Genomic DNA, 17,473 nt, shown 5'->3' on the forward strand with positions numbered 1-17,473 from the left:
CATGAAATGAAATAAAAAACATCCCATCTAAATATTGACATGCAGTAAGTGATATGTGCAACGCGACAGGGCCAAGACTGGATACATGCGAACCATTGAGCGTTCTAGAAAGTTTCTTTCCCACCCCATATGGCAGAACGTCCAATTTTCTGCCGTATGTCAACCCCATTACTTCTCGTGTCAAAAAGAATGTCGTTACATGCTATATGATAGACTTCTCGGATCGAAAAAGGATTTCAAAATCTATGCAGAGTGTCTACATGGGTGGGAGGATCTGGCCTCGGCGTCGCATTCATAAACGTGCTCAGGAGAAACTCATGCTCGTAATCCAACTTTTCACAGGGTCGACGTCACTGTCAAAAAGATACACGGATGTTGTCATATCGTTGTTTATGAAGATCGTTCGTTGCGTTTTTTTCATTCGGTGGATGTAATCAGAACATCAGAGAAACGTTGGGTGTTCTGTGGCTGGGATTTTGTCTTGAGTCTTGAACGTGGTAAAGGAAACCTCGCGTGGGTAGTTGTTTGACGTCCAATCCTTTCCAAAGATGAACTTGTGCATTCCATGGATACTTCTAGGTTGTGCGTTGTATCTTGAAAAATTATCTACATGCGAGGCAAGGGTACATATCGCAAAAACAGTGAGACTATTTTCAGGGCAAGGTCGCAGAACTCTTGTCTCCCCCAAAGGCATCTGCACAATACCACAACTTCGTTCTGGCGAGAGATAAATGTAGAATGCGATCTGACAGGTGTGGAGAAGTAGTCCTAGAATCCAAGCGATGTCGCCATATCCGTCACGCTAATGCACTTACAAATTTACCCTTGTAAGCCGCCCTATGAATCATATCCACTACTTTAAAAGAGGACCCTCTAGTCAAGAGTCTTATCGTTGACAACAATTTTCTGGAAGACACTTAATATGGCCGACGCAGGTGAAGAGCAGCCTTTGCTCAGACCAATTCTGGAGGAAGTTATAAGCAATGGCAAGCACGACGAAACTATCCTTGACTTCGAGGACGGCGACTCGCGGAATCCCATGGAGTGGACTGTAGTGTACAAATGGTTTATTGTGTTTGTACTCGCATTACAGGCGTTCACAGTGTAAGAATAATGGGTAAATCGAGCTATCTTGCACAATTGCTAACAACATACCCAGAACATTCACATGCATAGGCGTCGTTCCAGTAGCCAGCTCAATCGTGGAAGATCTCGATGGAAAACATGCAAGCTCATCAACCAGTGCCCTACTCGTTACCATTTGGGAGCTCGGTGAAGCGGCCGGCCCACTACTCATTGCTCCATTGTCCGAACTGTTTGGTCGCTACCCTGTCATTAACGTCTGCAACATCTTGTTCATTGCAGCTACGTTGCTCGCAGCCAGCAGTCAGAGCACCAAGCTTTTCATTGCTGCTAGGATGCTCACGGGTCTTACTGTAGCATCCAATGTGCTCAACCCTGCGATCGTCGGCGACATGTTCGAGTCTGAGAAGCGAGGTTCGGCGATGAGCTTCCTCATACTCGCTCCCCTTATTGGAAGTGCCATCGGACCTACCATCAGTGGCGCAATTGCGCAGACCTTGGGCTGGCGGGAAGTCCTTTTCATTGCTGCTGGTCTAGCTGTCGTGTGTGAGATTCTGTTTCTCATGTGCTTCAAGGAGACGTACAAGATGGCGATCCTCCGAAAGCAAGTCGCAAAACTACAACCGGAAAGCAGAGAATTTGGGATTCCTTCCAAAAGAAAGAGCAAACATGAGAACGTTCTGAAGCTGTGGCAATCAATCACCCGGCCGGCAGCGGTGCTGTTCGGGTCTTCGGTACTGATGCTTCTTTCGCTGTACGGGGCAGTGGTGTTCAGTTTCTTTTACGTGATGTCTGTTTCGCTGCCAGTTATTCTACAGGAGGTGTACGACTTCACGCCAGCACAAACTGGAGCAGCGTTTATATCATTCAGTAAGTACTCTACCTTTAATAGATGGTATCCTCAGATACCTATGGATCACCACTGACATGTGTCATAGGCGTTGGTTCCTTCCTTAGTGTCATGGTTTGCAACTTCGGCTTAGACAGGATTTATGTCAAGCTTCGCGGATCCCATGGCGACAACGGCAAACCTGAGTACCGCCTCCCACTCAGCATCATTGGTGGCTTTGCTATGCCATTTTCGATAGCTGCGTACGGCTGGATTGCACAATTGCGGCTTCCTGTGCCTCTGCTATTGGTTTCCGTAGGGCTCATGGGATTTACTCTCATCCTGGCTGGTGTGCCGATGTCTGCGTATGTCGTCGATGCGAGTGGACTTTACAGCGCGTCTGCCATGACCGGAGTCATTGTGACAAGGTGTCTGATGGGAACATTCTTGCCACTGACATCTGGTCCTTTGGCTGAACATCTTGGATATGGGTGGGGTTTCATGTGTCTGAGTGCTCTGAGTCTGAGCATTGCGGTGATTCCTGTTTTGATACTACGGTATGGGGAGGTGTGGCGCCAGCGATCTGTGTTCACCAGAGACGCGTAATAGTTGTCTTTGATCATGTTTAGAGTAAGGGTGTTTCAAACTATGGCACATGATATTGCTAGAGATAGAGAGTTAAAAACTAGAAGGCATTAGACTTTGGGTTACATTCAAAACAAGTTTCATGGGGAAGGTTTGGATACAAGACATTTTCAGCCAAAATTTCTTAGACAAGATGTTTTCAATCAAAGCGTATAACCAAACGATCGGTGTTCCATATCCAATGTAAGACAAACCTTGATATCTAGAGATGTGATCGTCGACAGTGAATTAAGATAGAGGATACGGATCAACATTCCTCCGAACCCCCGAAGGAGGTCGCAGTTCACGCCTCAATCGCGACATCATCACCACCACTCAACGACCCAACAAATAACCATGCGAACCTCACTTGCAACTCTGACCTCTTTGGTCTCTCTCTCCTCCGCAGCCCGCTTCCTCCTACAAATTCCCACAACAAATCTCGTAAATCCCTCTACCCTACCATCCACAACCCATGCAACACTCCAGTCCTCCGGGCCCCCGCTAGACGCCTACCTCACGCGCTCCAACACCTTCAACTTCAACAATGTCAGCGCTGGAAGTTACCTTGCGATCGTGCATTCCCGAGACTTCGCGTTTGAGCCCCTCCGCATAGACGTCAGCGTCGAGGAGGCCGTAGAGGGGAGCGGGGAGAAGAAGGACATGGTTCGAGCGTGGCAGACTTTCTTCGGAAACGAGTGGGACAACAAGGGGGAGTCGAGAGGTGAGGGTGGAAACGGGTTAGTAGTGGAAGTGAAGCCCGTAGGGCAGAAGTGGTTTTATCAGGAGCGTACTGGCTGTAAGTGTTCATGTAAAGAACGTGGTCGCGACGGATGCTAACAAGGGCAGTCTCGCCACTATCATTCCTCAAGAGCCCTATGATCCTCATGGCGATCTTCTCGATGGCGATGATCTTCGGCATGCCGATGTTGATGGAGAACAGTACGTCTATATATGCCCTTCCTCATCGTTGGTGGGACACTAACACGTGCACAGTGGATCCTGAGATGAAGGAAGAGTTTGAGGAGATGCAGAAGAACGGTGTGATGGGATCTGGGACGACGAATACCGCGCAACAGATTCAGAATTTCGATCTTGCGTCGTGGATGGCTGGAAAGACGACGGATTCGGGGAGCGTGAGTGCCAGTGGTCAGAGCCCTGCTGGACAGACGAAGAAGCGGTAAATGTGACAATCAAGCCCTATCAAGACACTGCTGGTCATGCTACCCAGAGCAAGTGATTGGGTGGAGCTCAAGTGTCTTTACGAGCGAGTTGCCTGAGATAGTATGGCAGTTCATAAATGAATACTAACACACCATCTACACGTCTTACGATGGTTGCCCTTTTAAATGATTGACGCTCGATGCTTGAATTTTTAAGATGCTCCCATTTATCTCAATCACCGACGAGGAGCTGTACGGCAATTTTCGAGATGTGTGGCCCTCAAGTTGCATGCAATAGTATGCTTTTCAAAGGTTCTCTGAAACAAAATCATGCCACCTCAAAACGAAGCATGAAACCATTTACGGCCAAGGGATCTCGGTTCCATGTAGCGTCATGCCAAGGTACTATCACCGCGGCTTTAAATGCCGTACATCTTATATCTACCCGTGTCCAAGGTGTATTTTGAATATGACACATTCTGGTATCATCGTACTCTCACTGACATACTGTCAAATTCACTTTGAAAAATTTGCCTCGCTTTAACAATACGTTGACAGAATAGTGTCCATAACTTTGCATCGTCCTACGTTATTGTTGTACCAATTATCAGCATAACAACAATGATGTAATAGCAACATTGCAATCACAAAAACATATCTGAGGCCCGAACACTCTGGTCGTGCGAATAAGCACACTGGCGAAAGATACATACACACATCTCCACCATCGCCATCTACCAAGCGAGAGAGAGAAACAACTATGCCGACCCTAGTACTCACAAACTTCAACATCGTGTGTGCAGCACTGGGAGGTTTCATAACAGTCTTCGGCCTAGTATCCTACCTGTTCAAAGAGAAATTCTACCTCTCGGAGGCTTGTAAGTTAAAAAAAAAAACCCGGACTCTCTCCCATCACGACAACATACTCACCAAACAACCCAGTAATCTCCCTCCTCGCAGGCCTCATCTTCTCGCCCCACGCAACAAACCTAGTCCGCCCGGAGGAATACGCGCTCCACTCTGTCGAAACCCTCGACACCATCACGCTGTACTTCACGCGCCTAGTCCTCGGCGTGCAGCTCGTGCTAGCCGGCGTACAGCTCCCGTCAAAGTACCTACGAACCGAATGGCGCAGTCTTGCGCTGCTCCTCGGCCCCGGCATGGTAGGAATGTGGATCGTAACCAGCCTTCTCGTCTTCGCCTTCGTGCCGCATATACCCTTCCTACACGCCCTGGCCGTCGGGGCATGCGTGACGCCCACGGACCCCGTGCTGTCGAATTCCATCGTCAAGGGCAAGTTTGCGGATAAGAATATTCCGCGCGACTTGCAGAAGATTGTTGTTGCCGAGTCGGGTGCGAATGATGGGCTGGGATACCCGTTTTTGTTCCTCCCGCTGTATTTGGTGCGGCATGTGGGGTTTGGCGGGCTGGGGCAGCATGGCGGTGCGCGGATGGCGGTGGGGTTGTGGTTTGGTGAGACGTGGGGGTATACGATTTTGCTGAGTGTGGTTTATGGGGCGGTGGTGGGGTGGATAGCGAAGGAGTTGCTGCATTGGGCTGAGGAGCGGAATTATGTTGATCGGGAGAGCTTTTTGGTGTTTGCTATTACGCTGGCGGTGAGTTGAATACCGTGCTTGGGAGGGGGATGTTTTTTGCTAACGGATGCTAGCTTTTCATCGTGGGGACTGTGGGCATGATTGGGAGTGACGATGTGCTTGCTTGCTTCATTGCTGGTAACACGTTTACTTGGGAGTAAGTCCCTTCTCCTCTCCTCGCTGTGAACAAGTCCAAGCTGACAGACCGCCACAGTGACTGGTTCCGCATCGAAACAAAAGACGACTCGTTCCAATCCACAATCGACATGCTCCTCAACGTCTCCATCTTCATCTGGTTCGGCGCGGTATGTCCCTGGGCAGAATTCTACCACAACAGCGTGATTCCCATCTGGCGGCTAATCCCCTTGGGCATCCTCGTCCTGATCCTGCGCCGCCTCCCCATCATCTACGCCATGCACACGCACATCCCGCAGATCGAGCAGAAACGCCAGGCGCTATTCGTCGGCTTCTTCGGCCCCATCGGTGTGAGCGCCATCTTCTACCTATACGTGAGCCTGGAGTTTCTGAACCAGATCAAAGTCGACGGGGAGGTAAGGGAGGACGCAAAGTTCCTCGGGGAGGTGATGAATGTGGTGATTTGGTTCCTGTGTATATGCTCGATTGTGAGTGTCCTCCCCCCGAACCCAGTCCAACTACATGTCCAGTTAACACGCTCTACACAGGTCGTCCACGGGCTATGCATCCCCATGGCCAAAGTCGGCCTCTCGATCCCCCGCACCTTCTCCAACGCCTTCTCCAGAGACACAGACAGCGACGACCCCGTGCCCTTCCACGTCCAGGACCGCGCCGCCACTGCAAACAGCGATCAGCTTCGCCGCCGCCGAGGAGGCGCAGCAGACTTGCTTCCGCAGCGGGTCGTCCGCATTGGGCGCTCGGTGATGCGCTCGGGGGAGAACTCTGCTCGTCAGTCGCGGGCCGGGTCTCAGGCTCCGGTGCCGATGACTGCGACTGCGACACTTGCTCAGGATGGGGATGGACAGGATGAGGTGGCGGCTGGTGGTACAACGAGGGCGATCCGGTTTCCCGATGAGCGAGTGGCGGCTGCGCCGAGTACCTGAGTTAGCAAATCTCTTCTTCATTAGTCATTTTTGGCAAGACATAGACGCAAAAACGCGAGAAGAACATGATCCACGGGCATGTCGACAGACGATGAACAAATAAATAAAATGCACAACTCACGTCTCCTAATCTTCACATCGAGCACAAAGGCAAAGAAATGAGTCTGAACAATCGCGCTGGTATTCTCATTCACTCTACATGTTTGTGAGTTTCGCATGCCAGAACCCACTGGGAAAATATAAGCCTATATACAATTCCAACAAACTCCAAAGCTTGCTTCTTTCCACTCCTTTCCCTTCTATGCACACCCTCATACGTTTGCCGCTGCCGCTGGTTGACCAGGCCCATAAGCAATCTGCGGATGCGGGTCGCCAGGCGCCATAAAGTTAGTCTCTGGGTTCTTCTCTGCCTTTGCCGCTGAGCAACGGGCCATTGTGGGTGAACTGTGGCGTATGTTAGTAATCATGTCAAACCGCAGTAGTGGATGATGGAAGGGGGCGTTGACGTACTTTCTGGAAATCGCATCTGTGAAGAAGAAGTTCTCAATAGCCCTTGTCAAAGGTTTGCCTGATGCTTGTGCTCCCTTGTTCTGATCCACGAGCTGAACCTTGCTCAATCCAGGTTGTGACACAGCCTCAACAACATCATATCTCCTCAAAGCAGGCGAGATCTCCTCCATGCGGTCTCGGAGCTGCTCAACATCATCATACGGCAGCTCAGCGCCAAGGTACTCTGATGCTGCACGAACAATCTTCCAGTCTTCCCTTGAGGCACCGGGAAGACCAACAGCAGCGCGGGACATTTGTACACGACCCTCGGTGTTGACGTATGTGCCCGACTTCTCGGTGTAGGCGGCACCAGGCAGGACAACATCGGCTAGCTGTGCACCTCGGTCACCGTGGTGGCCCTGGTAGACAATGAAAGCATCCTTGGGCAGTTCGGCCTCGTTGATTTCGTCGGCTCCAAGCAACCAGATGAACTTAGCCTTGGTGTTTGCGACCTCGGTTGATGGGACAGTGAAGCCAATCTCATATGCACCGGTTCGCGAAGCAGCTCGCTGAAGGATGTTGTAGCCGTTCCACTCAGGAGTCTGGAAGCTGGACTTGTTCTTCTCGATGAAGCTGCCGACCTGCTCAAAGAAGGACTTGGCGTCTGAGTGCTCAGCGACAGCACTGCCAACAATGATCATAGGCTTCTTGGCAGACTGCAGCTTCTTGCCGAACTCTCCAGAGAAGGCGCTCTTCAGGTCGTTGGCACTGGCTCCAAGGTTCGAGTATTCGAAAGTGCTCTCAAAATCCTCACCAACAAGACCAATTTCCAAGTCTGACCTCAGCCACTGCTTCCGAATTCGTGCATTGAGTACGGCAGCTTCGTGTCGCGGGTTGGTACCAACAAGAAGGATGACATCAGCCTCCTCGACACCGTAGATCTTGGAGTTGAAGGCGTAGTTGGATCGAACGTCGACACCATGGGCAATGGGCTCGCTACCGCCGGGCTGGTCAAGAGCCAAGTTGTCCGAACCGAGCTTGTTGGCGAGGTCCTTCATGGCAACAAGGGTCTCAGTCTCCACCAGGTGACCAGCGACAGCCTTGAATTCGTTGCCCTTGGGTGCAATCTTCTTGTAGGCGTTTCCGATCTCAACGAGGGCTTGCTCCCATGATGCAGGCTGGAACTGGTCGTTGACACGGATGAGCGGGTTGACCAGACGCTGTGTGCTGAGGGCGTCGCAGGCGAAGCGAGTCTTGTCGTTGATCCATTCCTCGTTGATGTCGTCGTTCAGGCGTGGGATGACCCTCATGACTTGGATACCGCGGGAGTCGACACGGATGTTGGAGCCCAAGCCGTCCAGCACGTCGATGGTCTCGGTCTTGTATAGCTCCCATGGCCTTGCCTTGAAGGCGTAGGGCTTGGAGGTCAGGGCACCGACGGGGCAAAGATCGATGACGTTTCCGGACAGCTCAGAGTCGAGAGCAGTCTCGAGGTAGGTGCCGATTTCCAGGTTGTTGCCGCGGCCAAACGAGCCCATCTCAGGAGCACCGGCGATGTCGTTGGAGAAGCGGACGCAGCGTGTGCAGTGGATGCACCTGTTCATGGATGTCTACCGCGCGTAAGCATAGTCCCTGGCCGCACGTGCAACAGGTCGCCCACCTTGATCAAAGGCCCAATGTTCTTGTCCTCGACGGCACGCTTGCCGCCAACCTCGTGGAAGCGACCGCGGTCCCCGCCGTACCTCATCGACTGGTCCTGGAGATCGCACTCGCCTCCCTGGTCGCAGATGGGGCAGTCGAGCGGGTGGTTGGCCAGCAGGAACTCCATGACGCCCTCTCGCGCCTTGTGCACGAGCGGCGAGTCCGTCTTGACCACCATGCCCGGCTGCACTGGCCAGGCGCAGGAGGCCACGGGCTTGGGGGCGCGCTCCACCTCGACCAGACACATACGACAACTCCCGGCAATCATCAGCTTCTCGTGGTAGCAGTAGCGCGGGACAGTGCTGCCGGCCTTCTCGCAGGCCTGGATGAGCGAGGCGCCGGCTGTGCGGGGCGTTAGACGTGTGTGCAGCTGGGGGCCTCATGCTGGGCGTGCGTACCTTCAATCGACACCTTCTTTCCATCTGCAAGCGCCGTTAGCACGCCTCGCCGCCCGCAATGGGGAGTGGCACAAACCGATGGTGAGCTCGACCTCTGCGGGCCGGACGGCCGAGGCAGTAAAGGCCCGGCTGCCATTGAGGGCTGCGCGGTGGGCAGGCCTCCGCAGCGACCGGATCAATTGTTGCCGCAGCATGTTGGGGGCTCTGGCGATGGCGATAGTGTTGTTGCGGCCCAGCTCGACCTCGACGTTGACGACGGAGGAATTCGGCTTGGCGCTCGTCCTCTCGTAATCTCCTGTTCCGTGATTGGCCAGAGCGCGGCCCTACAAAATCTTCGCGCCCGCCCAACTTCTTCTCTTCTTCAACTCATTACGGGCACAATTTATTGTAGGAAGGTCTGGCAACTCTACCTCACTTTCCTCTATTACGTGCCCCAGAGCACGACTCACTGGGCGAGGTAGCTGGAGCAGATGAGGTTTTCTGATGATATCTTGTTCCTTACCAACGTCGCTACATATTCTCTACTGACCTGACCTCTTCTGTGATCGTCTCGTGGCCTGATCATCTCAATCGTGGGACAACATATATCTTTAGCTGTTAGCAGCCATTTGCAGTCACTCGACATCTCACAACTGGACATCATGCAGTGATTGTAAGCTCGACTTGACCTGCTCATGCCATATTAAGATCTTGATGTTGTGTGTGCGTCCAACTGGCCACGAATTACGAGGGCCACATTGACGCACCACATGTGCGCCATTACCAAGCCGTTCAGGAACCAGTCGAACCAGTCACCGTGTATTGGTGAAATGTTCACACGCTTGATACCTACTAGCCATGTGTTGCGGGGTCAGAAGTTCATCACCATCTGGAGGACACTCAGGTGAAATCGGTAATATGTTTATTGTCTCTCCTCGTACTCAGCCATTGACACAAGCGCATCCTTACTTTTGCCTCCAAATGGGGATATCGAGCTCTATCGTCTTATGCTGTCTAAGCTCTACCGCTCGACTCCAAGAAAATACAACATGACCAAGCAAGCCCCAAGACTGTACTCCAAGGCTAAGCCATAACGCCTCTCCACATAAACGGACATCATCTCACACATTCAAGATCAAGCCTGTAGCTTACTCGTTGTCGCTCTCAGGGCCGACCTCCATCTTGGCGCGCTTACCAGCAACGGGCTTCGCGTCCAGCTTGCGGGGCTGTACACCAAGACCGTTGTGATTGCGGAAGAAGAGCACACCCTTACCCTCTCCCTCAGCACCCTCGCTAGGCTCAACAAACTGGCACATGCGGGCGCTCTTCCAGAAAGACTTGATGAATCCCATGGAACCACCCTCAACGTCAGATCGGTAGTGGGAGCCCATGACCTTCTTGATGGCTTCCGAGGCCTCATCGGCGTTGTAGAAGGGGATGGAGGAGATGTAGTGGTGCAGAACGTGGGTCTCGATGATGCCGTGGAAGAGAGTGCGTCCAATGAAGCCAAACTCGCGGTCGATGGTGGCACCAGCACCACGGGCGTAGGTCCAGGTCTCAGCATCGTAGTGGGGCAGGGACGGGTCGGTGTGCTGGAGGAAGGTGATCATGACGAGCCAGTGGTGAACCCAGAAGTAGGGGATGATGTACCAGACGAGGACACTCGAGAAGCCGTGGATCTTGCCAACGTAGGTCAGGGCAGCGATGACAATGGCAAGGCCAAGATCGCTGAGCAGGATGAGATGCTCGTCCCTCTTCTCGTACAAGGGGCTGGATGGGTTGAAGTGGTTGACGCCGCCGAACATGCCGTTTTGCTTTCCTACACCCTTGCCCTCGGATTGACGGTCGTGGTGAGTGTGGCCGGTGACGTTGGCAAAGAGGTACATCTGCCATCCACCAATCTGCTGGCCGAGCATGTGGATGAAGGTGACGATGGGTGTCTCCTCAGCCAACTCGGAGATCTCGTGGATGAGCTTACCGACACGAGTAGCGTAAACCTCCCTGGTCTTGGGGATGAAGACCATGTCACGTTCCATGTGGCCGGTGGCCTTGTGGTGCTTGCCGTGGGAGATCTTCCATGAGAAGTAGGGGACGAGGAGAAGAGAGTGGCAGACCCAGCCGACAGTGTCGTTGAGCACCTTGGAGGGTGAGAAAGCCTGGTGACCGCACTCGTGGGCAAGGACCCAGAGACCGGTACCGACCAGACCCTGGATGATGGTGTATCCAGCCCACAGAGCAGCACGGACGGCAGTCGAGGGAACGTACTCGGGTCTTATGTAGGTGTAGGAGAGGTAGAAGGTAGTGGCGAGCACGGCCAGATCACGTGCAACGTAGCCGAGACTGCGGGCGGCAGAGCGCTCGAAGCAGTGCTTGGGGATGGCGTCGCGGATGTCCTTGATGGTGAAGTCGGGGATCTTGAACTCGTTGCCGTATGTGTCGAGAAGGACACCATTGGACTTTGTGTTCTTGACCTCGTCGACGGAGCCGAGCGACGAAAGCGATGTGTTGGAGGCCGAGCCGTTGGGGGACTCGTTGGGCGAGTTGGCCATAGTGGACGGGGTCGACTCGGCGGTGATGTGGCGCTTCAGCGCGTGAGGCTGAGCGCGGGCGGTAGTAGAGGCCATCGTGGTGATGGAATTGAGTGCAGACGGCAACGACAGCAACCTCAAAGAGCGATTGAGAAGCGGGAACGGCTTCAAAGAAAGACTGACAGCGATATAGCTGTGGGAGAGTTGTTGAGATGCAGGTCGCTTTTTGTTGAGCTCGACCTGTGTGCCTCGACAGCAAGGTGGGAGGGGCCTCGATAAGGAGAGGGGAAAGAGTGGGAGGTCGGTAAGAACAGATAACAATATTGGGCAGGACGTTTTAAAGGCCTCAGGGCGGTGTCTAAGAATTTGGAGTGGACCCTTGATTAGTGCGGAGAGGTTAGACCGTCAAGAGGCGTTCGAGAAGGAGCGTTCCAGGGGTTACGGTTTGATAAACGGCACCTCGCAACACTAACACATTTTACCTCCATGTCTCCACTCGGAAAAACCGCTGGCATTGAGCAGCTGCCTTGACTTGCCACCGCATTGAGCATATTCAGCGCCGCAACAAAGGCGAGCCAGCTTGGGAGCCCACTTGTCAACAGCTGGCGCCAGCACCGGCGACACGCAATATTCTCTGGCCCAACATGCCGCTCTGGGGGCCGCGAAATTTCACAGCAGATCCCTCTCTTGGCACAGCAGACCGCTAGTTTGCACCTCTCAGCGTGCGTCTTTTCCCACTGACGCTGGCTGAATAGCCTCGCCTAGAGCCCACGGCCAGGTACCAAGTACCCAATCCAACAGCCCGCGGGTTCGGCAGAGCACACCGACATTCAGCTATCGATACCCGAGGATCGAGACAGTTTCTCCGTTGGCAGCAACAGGAGACAGACGCGCAATGAAATGCACAATTGCTCTCAATCACCGAGTGCCTTCCAGGATGCTGATCGCAAGAATTCGTAGTGCGATCTGCAGGGTCTCGCGCTAGCCCCAGAAATTCTCAGCTCGATTCCTATTTGTTCGCCCCCGCCGAGGCTCAACCTGTTGAGTCTGCCCGTTGGTAGCCAGCACGTGGAGTGAGGCTGTGGTGAGTCTGAGGTCACTGTGCAGCATCACCTGCTGGATAGGTATCGCTATCAGATGAGAAATTGCCCACATGCGAGAGATGCACTCAACAATCATGAGCTCTCGGTTAGACAATTCGCTGGAAGACGCCACCGACTGCCTTTCCTCTAGATAACGTACTCAACCGATTTCTTCCGAGGCATATCGAGCGTCCGTCAGCTACCATGTGCAGATAGACGTTTACCGACTGCCAGACTGACCACAATCCAAAGACTATTGTTCAGAGACCATCATTCAGACTACGACAAACGTCTTATCAAGGCGAAAGTCAACATGCAAACGTGTCGCCGTAACTACTTGGATACCGAATACTGTACCTTGGCGGAATGCCATGTTTTGGGTGAACGAGTCCATCCCGCATCAAAGTACATCATTGTTTCTTTTGCACATGCCATCACTTGAGCCGTTTGGTGTTCACAGGCGGACGTTGAAGAAGTGGGGCTGCCAATACTCATCTCCAGACTTTCACATGCCAAACCCCAGCACCTCACCCTGCCAAACCGGTGGATCACAGGCCACGATCGCCACTAACACCTGTCGGACGGGTCCTCCCAGACGTTGAGGTCGAGCCGAGGAGGAGCTGCCTGTTGTTAGCGTCGGGGTGTGGCCTTAAATTGGAAAATGGTGGAGATGGTACGAGAATTTAGAGAGCATTGGATGATGACCGTGTCGAAGAGTCGGATCTCGGCGGCATGTGCGCAGCTTCTAGGCGCTCCGTTGGTTTTGAGTCAGGAGGAAGGCTTGCAGCTCCCGGTGAATGGGCTTCGGTGGTGGATCCTGGGGACGAAACGAACGATTCGTGTTAGATCTCACATGGCATATCCCAGTACTACGGACAACTGCGTTCCTATTCGGTAAGCGCAAAGTACATCGAGGACACTCGGCTGTATGCATACCAACTCCAGACTACACGTTCGAGAAGTTCCGTCTCTACTGATGTACACAGCTCCAAACAGTCCATCCTCACCGGCTCGATGCATATTTCCTCCACGACCAAACTCCTAGTATCGCAACAATGCTCACCCTGCTCACCAACGTTACAAAGACGGCTCTCCTCACGATGGGATAGTACCCCTCGAGCATGGAGTTTACCGCTGCTCCTCGACTGACCATCTTCGCGCGTCCGCTCTGTCCCCACCCGCGCCCAACACCCAAGCCCTCTATGCCGACTTCGCCAGCAGGTTTCTCGTCTCCGAAGAGCGGACCGACGCCCTCGCTGCCCATGCCAGGTAGATCCTGATTGCTCGTCGTCGTCGTGCTGGAATGTGTGGTCGTTATCGACGACAGCTCGAGAGATTTCTGCTGTCGAAACGAGTACGACATGGCCCACATCACAAACCGTATGTCCCAATACGTGAAGGTAGGATATGTCCACAACTCCAGCGCGTTGTGCGGTGGCATGTGTTCCAGGAAGTCCGACACGACGCCCAGCGTCAGTCCCCACAGCAGAAGCGGCGGTTTCACTTCTTTATAGCCTCCTACTAACATGTCTCTTGTGTTGCTGACTATCCTGCCTTTCTCGGCCACATGTTCTGGCGGGATGAAACCTGCTATCTCGGCGCAATGCGTGGAATTCGAAGGCATGAGGTGGATAGCAGCGAACATCATCTTGCTCAGCATGGCCTGTAGGAACCAACGCTTGATGCTATACTCTGACTTCGCGAGGCGGGCGCTGACGTCGGCATATTCGTGCGTGCGGAGCGAAGGTGCGAGGAGGGCGCGGATCGGTACCCAGTGCGTGGAGGCGACTTCTGTGGGTTGGAGGCGTTGGGACGGGTAGGAAGGCGAGGTAAGGAGGTAGACGTAAGGACACAGGACCATCAATCTAGACGATTATCAGCGTCGCCTCACACCTTTTTTTCTCAACACCGAAAGTAACTCGAGCTTTGTATTAAACGGAGAAACATACGGCACCTTTCCCCAACTCGTCGTCACGATCCTCTGCGGCAAGTTCCCTACCGCTATCACCTCCTTCCCGCCGTCCTCTTGGGAGCGCAAATCTATCCCCACCTCCTCCATGGCCTCCCTCACCGCCGTCTCCCCGTCATCCGCATCCTCCTTGTCCCGCTTCCCACCCGGCAATGCTACATGGCCCGTCCATTTATCTCCCACGCGCGACGCGCGCTTGATGAAGAGGATTTCTGGGTCGCCGTGCTGAACCCAGGATTGTTCGAAGAAGACGCGAAGCGCGTCGGGGGCGTCTGGGTTCTGTGATGTAGGTGTGGTAGGAGACGGCGCAGGGTGTGTGTATGTTGGCTGCACGCGCAGGATCAAGGCAACGGAGGCGCGTTTCGGGAGGTTCTCTGGGCAGGGGATCGTGGGGTAGGGCGTCGAGTGGAGGTCTTGGAGGACGGTGTGCAGGTGCGCTGTTAGGTCGGTATTGGAGTGGGCGGCCATGGTGTATCTAGGGTTAGGAGGAGGTAAGATGTGGTGGGCTTGCTTGTCTAAGTGAGACGAGTGAGACGGAACGCCGAGGCCCGATCCAGATTAGCCGGCAAGAGGCAAGGGAACTCTGGAGCAGATCAAAGGATCGATTAGGCTACATACTAGGATCTAATATCTACCAGGTCGAAGTCGCGTATACAACGGCTATCGCGTACAACCATCAGGGTGGTGTTGTGACGCTCTGGCCAATGACGCCAGACGCATCCCGCCAGCCCGAACTCGGCGACGAGGGGCAGATTTTTGGAATTTAGGCGGGGCATCCCAACGCTGCAGTGAAACGGCGCCCCAGCATTGCTCTTGCTTTCCCTCCTTCCTTGATTGACAATTTAATTGACTGCTTAGCTGACTGTCCATTGTATATCTGTCAACATGGGAGGCCAAAAGACCGGTAAGCAACATCCCGTCCAAGTCGCGAGAGAGTAAAAGGGAGAAGGATCGAGTACAAATACTAACGTCAGTAGCGATCCTGTCCGTCTACGACAAGACGGGCCTGCTCGACCTCGCCAAAGGGCTCCACGAGTGCAATGTGCGCCTGCTCGCGTCGGGCGGCACGGCCAAGATGATCCGCCAGGCCAACTTCCCCGTCGAGGACGTGTCGGCCATCACCAAGGCGCCCGAGATGCTCGGGGGCCGCGTCAAGACACTGCATCCCGCCGTGCACGGAGGCATCCTCGCCCGCAACCTCGACTCGGACGACTCGGACCTCACGGCCAACAGCATCGACAAGATCGACTTTGTCGTGTGCAACCTGTACCCTTTCTCCGAGACGGTCGCGCGCATCAACGTCACCATCCCCGAGGCCGTCGAGGAGATCGACATTGGCGGCGTCACGCTGCTACGCGCCGCCGCCAAGAACCACGCCCGCGTCACCATCATCAGCGACCCCAGCGACTACCACGACCTGCTGACGGAGCTGAAGAAGGACGGCGAGGTGTCGGAGCAGAACCGCCAGAAGTACGCCCTCAAGGCCTTTGAGCAGACGGCCGCCTACGACGGCGCCATCTCCGAGTTCTTCCGCAAGAAGTATGCCGGCAACGGCGAGCAGTTCCTGCCGCTGCGCTACGGCGCGAACCCCCACCAGAAGCCCGCGACCGTCGCCATGGCCGACAAGCCACTGCCGTTCAAGGTGCTGTGCGGAGCGCCAGGCTACATCAACCTGCTCGATGCGCTGAACGCGTGGCCGCTGGTCCAGGAGCTGAGCCAGGCGCTGAACTACCCGGCCGCCGCCAGCTTCAAGCACGTCTCGCCCGCCGGTGCCGCCATCGGTGTGCCGCTCAGCGACGTCGAGAAGAAGGTCTACATGGTGGACGACATTGACGGCATCGACAAGTCTGGTCTGGCGCAGGCGTATGCCAGGGCGCGTGGTGCCGACCGCATGTCCAGCTTCGGCGACATGATTGCCCTGTCGCACGAGGTCGACGTGCCAACTGCCAAGATCATCAGCCGCGAGGTCTCGGACGGTGTCATCGCGCCGGGCTACACCGCTGAGGCGCTCGAGATCCTCAAGAAGAAGAAGGCGGGCAAATACCTGGTCCTCCAGATGGATCCCGACTACGTGCCCGGCTCAGAGGAGTCAAGGACTGTCTTTGGCATCACCCTGAAGCAGCACCGCAACGATGCCAAGATCGTCCCGTCAGACAGCTTCAACACCGTCGTTGTGCCAAAGAACTCTGGTCCCCTGCCCGAGTCCGCCCAGCGCGACCTGACAGTAGCGACCATTGCGCTCAAGTACACACAGTCCAACAGCGTCTGCTACGCGCTCAACGGCCAGATCATTGGTCTTGGTGCTGGTCAACAGTGTAAGTCCTGGCTCGACTCTGATGGTGCGTTCTCGCTGACAGACCCCTAGCTCGCATCCACTGCACCCGTCTCGCCGGCGACAAGGCTGACAACTGGTGGATGCGCTTTCACAGCCGCACCCTCTCCCTCAAGTTCGCCAAGGGCACCAAGCGCCCCTCCAAGTCAAACGCCATCGATCTCCTCTGCTCTGGCCTCGTCCCAGCGTCGGGTCCCGAGCGTGACGACTTCGAAGCGCACTTCGAGTCGGGTGCTGTGCCTGAGCCGTTCTCGGCTGAGGAGCGCAAAGAGTGGCTGGAGAAGCTTGAGGGTGTTGCCCTGTCGAGCGATGCTTTCTTCCCCTTCATCGATAACGTGTTCCGCGCGAAGAGGAGTGGAGCGGGATACATTGCTGCCCCAACGGGTAGCCAGAACGATGGCGCGGTGTTTGAGACGAGCGAGAAGCTGGGGATTACGTTCGTGGAGCAGCACATTCGATTGTTCCACCATTAGAGGTTTACTACACGGTGGTTATGATGTTTATGTGCGATGATTTATGAGCTTTAGTACGGAATAGTAGAGGGATGGATCAAAAGACTCTGAAAAGGTCATGGGATTATATTGGGAATGGAGGTTTTGTGTTCTGACATGTTTTTCTTCTC

The 17,473-nt window shown here is 54.3% G+C and overlaps 8 protein-coding genes across 8 annotated transcripts; 5 read left to right on the forward strand and 3 right to left on the reverse strand.

Annotated features, from left to right (window-relative positions):
- Window positions 1–875: 875 nt before the first annotated feature.
- Window positions 876–2,701, forward strand: P153DRAFT_317106 (MFS general substrate transporter). Its single transcript, XM_033665011.1, has 3 exons — window positions 876–1,104; window positions 1,160–1,953; window positions 2,022–2,701. Exons 1-3 carry the CDS (start codon window positions 923–925, stop codon window positions 2,516–2,518), a joined length of 1,473 nt encoding a protein of 490 aa, XP_033523170.1. The 5' UTR covers window positions 876–922; the 3' UTR covers window positions 2,519–2,701.
- A 169-nt stretch (window positions 2,702–2,870) lies between these two features.
- On the forward strand, window positions 2,871–3,879 carry P153DRAFT_367125 (uncharacterized protein). Its single transcript, XM_033668195.1, has 3 exons — window positions 2,871–3,335; window positions 3,386–3,478; window positions 3,533–3,879. Exons 1-3 carry the CDS (start codon window positions 2,894–2,896, stop codon window positions 3,718–3,720), a joined length of 723 nt encoding a protein of 240 aa, XP_033523171.1. The 5' UTR covers window positions 2,871–2,893; the 3' UTR covers window positions 3,721–3,879.
- A 284-nt stretch (window positions 3,880–4,163) lies between these two features.
- On the forward strand, window positions 4,164–6,510 carry P153DRAFT_317111 (uncharacterized protein). Its single transcript, XM_033665012.1, has 5 exons — window positions 4,164–4,577; window positions 4,642–5,315; window positions 5,369–5,451; window positions 5,509–5,917; window positions 5,978–6,510. The coding sequence occupies exons 1-5, from the start codon at window positions 4,460–4,462 to the stop codon at window positions 6,371–6,373; spliced, it is 1,680 nt and encodes a 559-aa protein (XP_033523172.1). The 5' UTR covers window positions 4,164–4,459; the 3' UTR covers window positions 6,374–6,510.
- Window positions 6,511–6,537: 27 nt separating this feature from the next.
- On the reverse strand, window positions 6,538–9,167 carry P153DRAFT_341011 (NADH-quinone oxidoreductase). The gene is made up of 5 exons (XM_033665904.1): window positions 9,038–9,167; window positions 8,962–8,985; window positions 8,523–8,905; window positions 6,884–8,472; window positions 6,538–6,817 (listed from the first exon to the last, which is right to left on the reverse strand). Exons 1-5 carry the CDS (start codon window positions 9,153–9,155, stop codon window positions 6,685–6,687), a joined length of 2,247 nt encoding a protein of 748 aa, XP_033523173.1. The 5' UTR covers window positions 9,156–9,167; the 3' UTR covers window positions 6,538–6,684.
- A 442-nt stretch (window positions 9,168–9,609) lies between these two features.
- Window positions 9,610–12,039, reverse strand: P153DRAFT_367128 (uncharacterized protein). The gene has a single exon (XM_033668196.1). The coding sequence runs from the start codon at window positions 11,562–11,564 to the stop codon at window positions 10,089–10,091; it is 1,476 nt and encodes a 491-aa protein (XP_033523174.1). The 5' UTR covers window positions 11,565–12,039; the 3' UTR covers window positions 9,610–10,088.
- Window positions 12,040–12,910: 871 nt separating this feature from the next.
- P153DRAFT_367129 (uncharacterized protein) lies at window positions 12,911–13,550 on the forward strand. Its single transcript, XM_033668197.1, has 2 exons — window positions 12,911–13,437; window positions 13,487–13,550. Exons 1-2 carry the CDS (start codon window positions 13,212–13,214, stop codon window positions 13,525–13,527), a joined length of 267 nt encoding a protein of 88 aa, XP_033523175.1. The 5' UTR covers window positions 12,911–13,211; the 3' UTR covers window positions 13,528–13,550.
- A 3-nt stretch (window positions 13,551–13,553) lies between these two features.
- P153DRAFT_376169 (uncharacterized protein) lies at window positions 13,554–14,987 on the reverse strand (the record flags this gene model as incomplete). Its single annotated transcript, XM_033669636.1, has 2 exons — window positions 13,554–14,415; window positions 14,500–14,987. The coding sequence occupies 2 exons, from the start codon at window positions 14,985–14,987 to the stop codon at window positions 13,554–13,556; spliced, it is 1,350 nt and encodes a 449-aa protein (XP_033523176.1).
- On the forward strand, window positions 14,909–17,473 carry P153DRAFT_25388 (AICARFT/IMPCHase bienzyme). Its single transcript, XM_033662750.1, has 3 exons — window positions 14,909–15,423; window positions 15,497–16,834; window positions 16,885–17,473. Exons 1-3 carry the CDS (start codon window positions 15,405–15,407, stop codon window positions 17,322–17,324), a joined length of 1,797 nt encoding a protein of 598 aa, XP_033523177.1. The 5' UTR covers window positions 14,909–15,404; the 3' UTR covers window positions 17,325–17,473.

The sequence above is a fragment of the Dothidotthia symphoricarpi genome (assembly GCF_010015815.1).
Source record: "Dothidotthia symphoricarpi CBS 119687 unplaced genomic scaffold P153scaffold_11, whole genome shotgun sequence".
NCBI lineage: Eukaryota > Fungi > Ascomycota > Dothideomycetes > Pleosporales > Dothidotthiaceae > Dothidotthia > Dothidotthia symphoricarpi.

What these genes read in the sequence shown, in the direction of transcription:
- P153DRAFT_317106 (XM_033665011.1), top strand. Translation starts at nt 923, where the DNA reads ATGGCCGACGCAGGTGAAGAGCAGCCTTTGCTCAGACCAATTCTGGAG. An exon ending in GCATTACAGGCGTTCACAGT is followed by an intron (nt 1,105 to 1,159) that starts GTAAGAATAATG and finishes CAACATACCCAG; the next exon opens with AACATTCACATGCATAGGCG. An exon ending in AGCAGCGTTTATATCATTCA is followed by an intron (nt 1,954 to 2,021) that starts GTAAGTACTCTA and finishes CATGTGTCATAG; the next exon opens with GCGTTGGTTCCTTCCTTAGT.
- P153DRAFT_317111 (XM_033665012.1), top strand. Translation starts at nt 4,460, where the DNA reads ATGCCGACCCTAGTACTCACAAACTTCAACATCGTGTGTGCAGCACTG. An exon ending in ATTCTACCTCTCGGAGGCTT is followed by an intron (nt 4,578 to 4,641) that starts GTAAGTTAAAAA and finishes CAAACAACCCAG; the next exon opens with TAATCTCCCTCCTCGCAGGC. An exon ending in GGTAACACGTTTACTTGGGA is followed by an intron (nt 5,452 to 5,508) that starts GTAAGTCCCTTC and finishes AGACCGCCACAG; the next exon opens with TGACTGGTTCCGCATCGAAA.
- P153DRAFT_25388 (XM_033662750.1), top strand. An exon ending in TCTTGGTGCTGGTCAACAGT is followed by an intron (nt 16,835 to 16,884) that starts GTAAGTCCTGGC and finishes ACAGACCCCTAG; the next exon opens with CTCGCATCCACTGCACCCGT.
- P153DRAFT_367125 (XM_033668195.1), top strand. Translation starts at nt 2,894, where the DNA reads ATGCGAACCTCACTTGCAACTCTGACCTCTTTGGTCTCTCTCTCCTCC. An exon ending in TTATCAGGAGCGTACTGGCT is followed by an intron (nt 3,336 to 3,385) that starts GTAAGTGTTCAT and finishes TAACAAGGGCAG; the next exon opens with TCTCGCCACTATCATTCCTC. An exon ending in GCCGATGTTGATGGAGAACA is followed by an intron (nt 3,479 to 3,532) that starts GTACGTCTATAT and finishes ACACGTGCACAG; the next exon opens with TGGATCCTGAGATGAAGGAA.
- P153DRAFT_367129 (XM_033668197.1), top strand. Translation starts at nt 13,212, where the DNA reads ATGGTGGAGATGGTACGAGAATTTAGAGAGCATTGGATGATGACCGTG. An exon ending in TACTACGGACAACTGCGTTC is followed by an intron (nt 13,438 to 13,486) that starts CTATTCGGTAAG and finishes CTGTATGCATAC; the next exon opens with CAACTCCAGACTACACGTTC.
- P153DRAFT_367128 (XM_033668196.1), bottom strand. Translation starts at nt 11,564, where the DNA reads ATGGCCTCTACTACCGCCCGCGCTCAGCCTCACGCGCTGAAGCGCCAC.
- P153DRAFT_341011 (XM_033665904.1), bottom strand. Translation starts at nt 9,155, where the DNA reads ATGCTGCGGCAACAATTGATCCGGTCGCTGCGGAGGCCTGCCCACCGC. An exon ending in AGAGGTCGAGCTCACCATCG is followed by an intron (nt 8,986 to 9,037) that starts GTTTGTGCCACT and finishes CGGCGCTTGCAG; the next exon opens with ATGGAAAGAAGGTGTCGATT. An exon ending in ACATTGGGCCTTTGATCAAG is followed by an intron (nt 8,473 to 8,522) that starts GTGGGCGACCTG and finishes TACGCGCGGTAG; the next exon opens with ACATCCATGAACAGGTGCAT.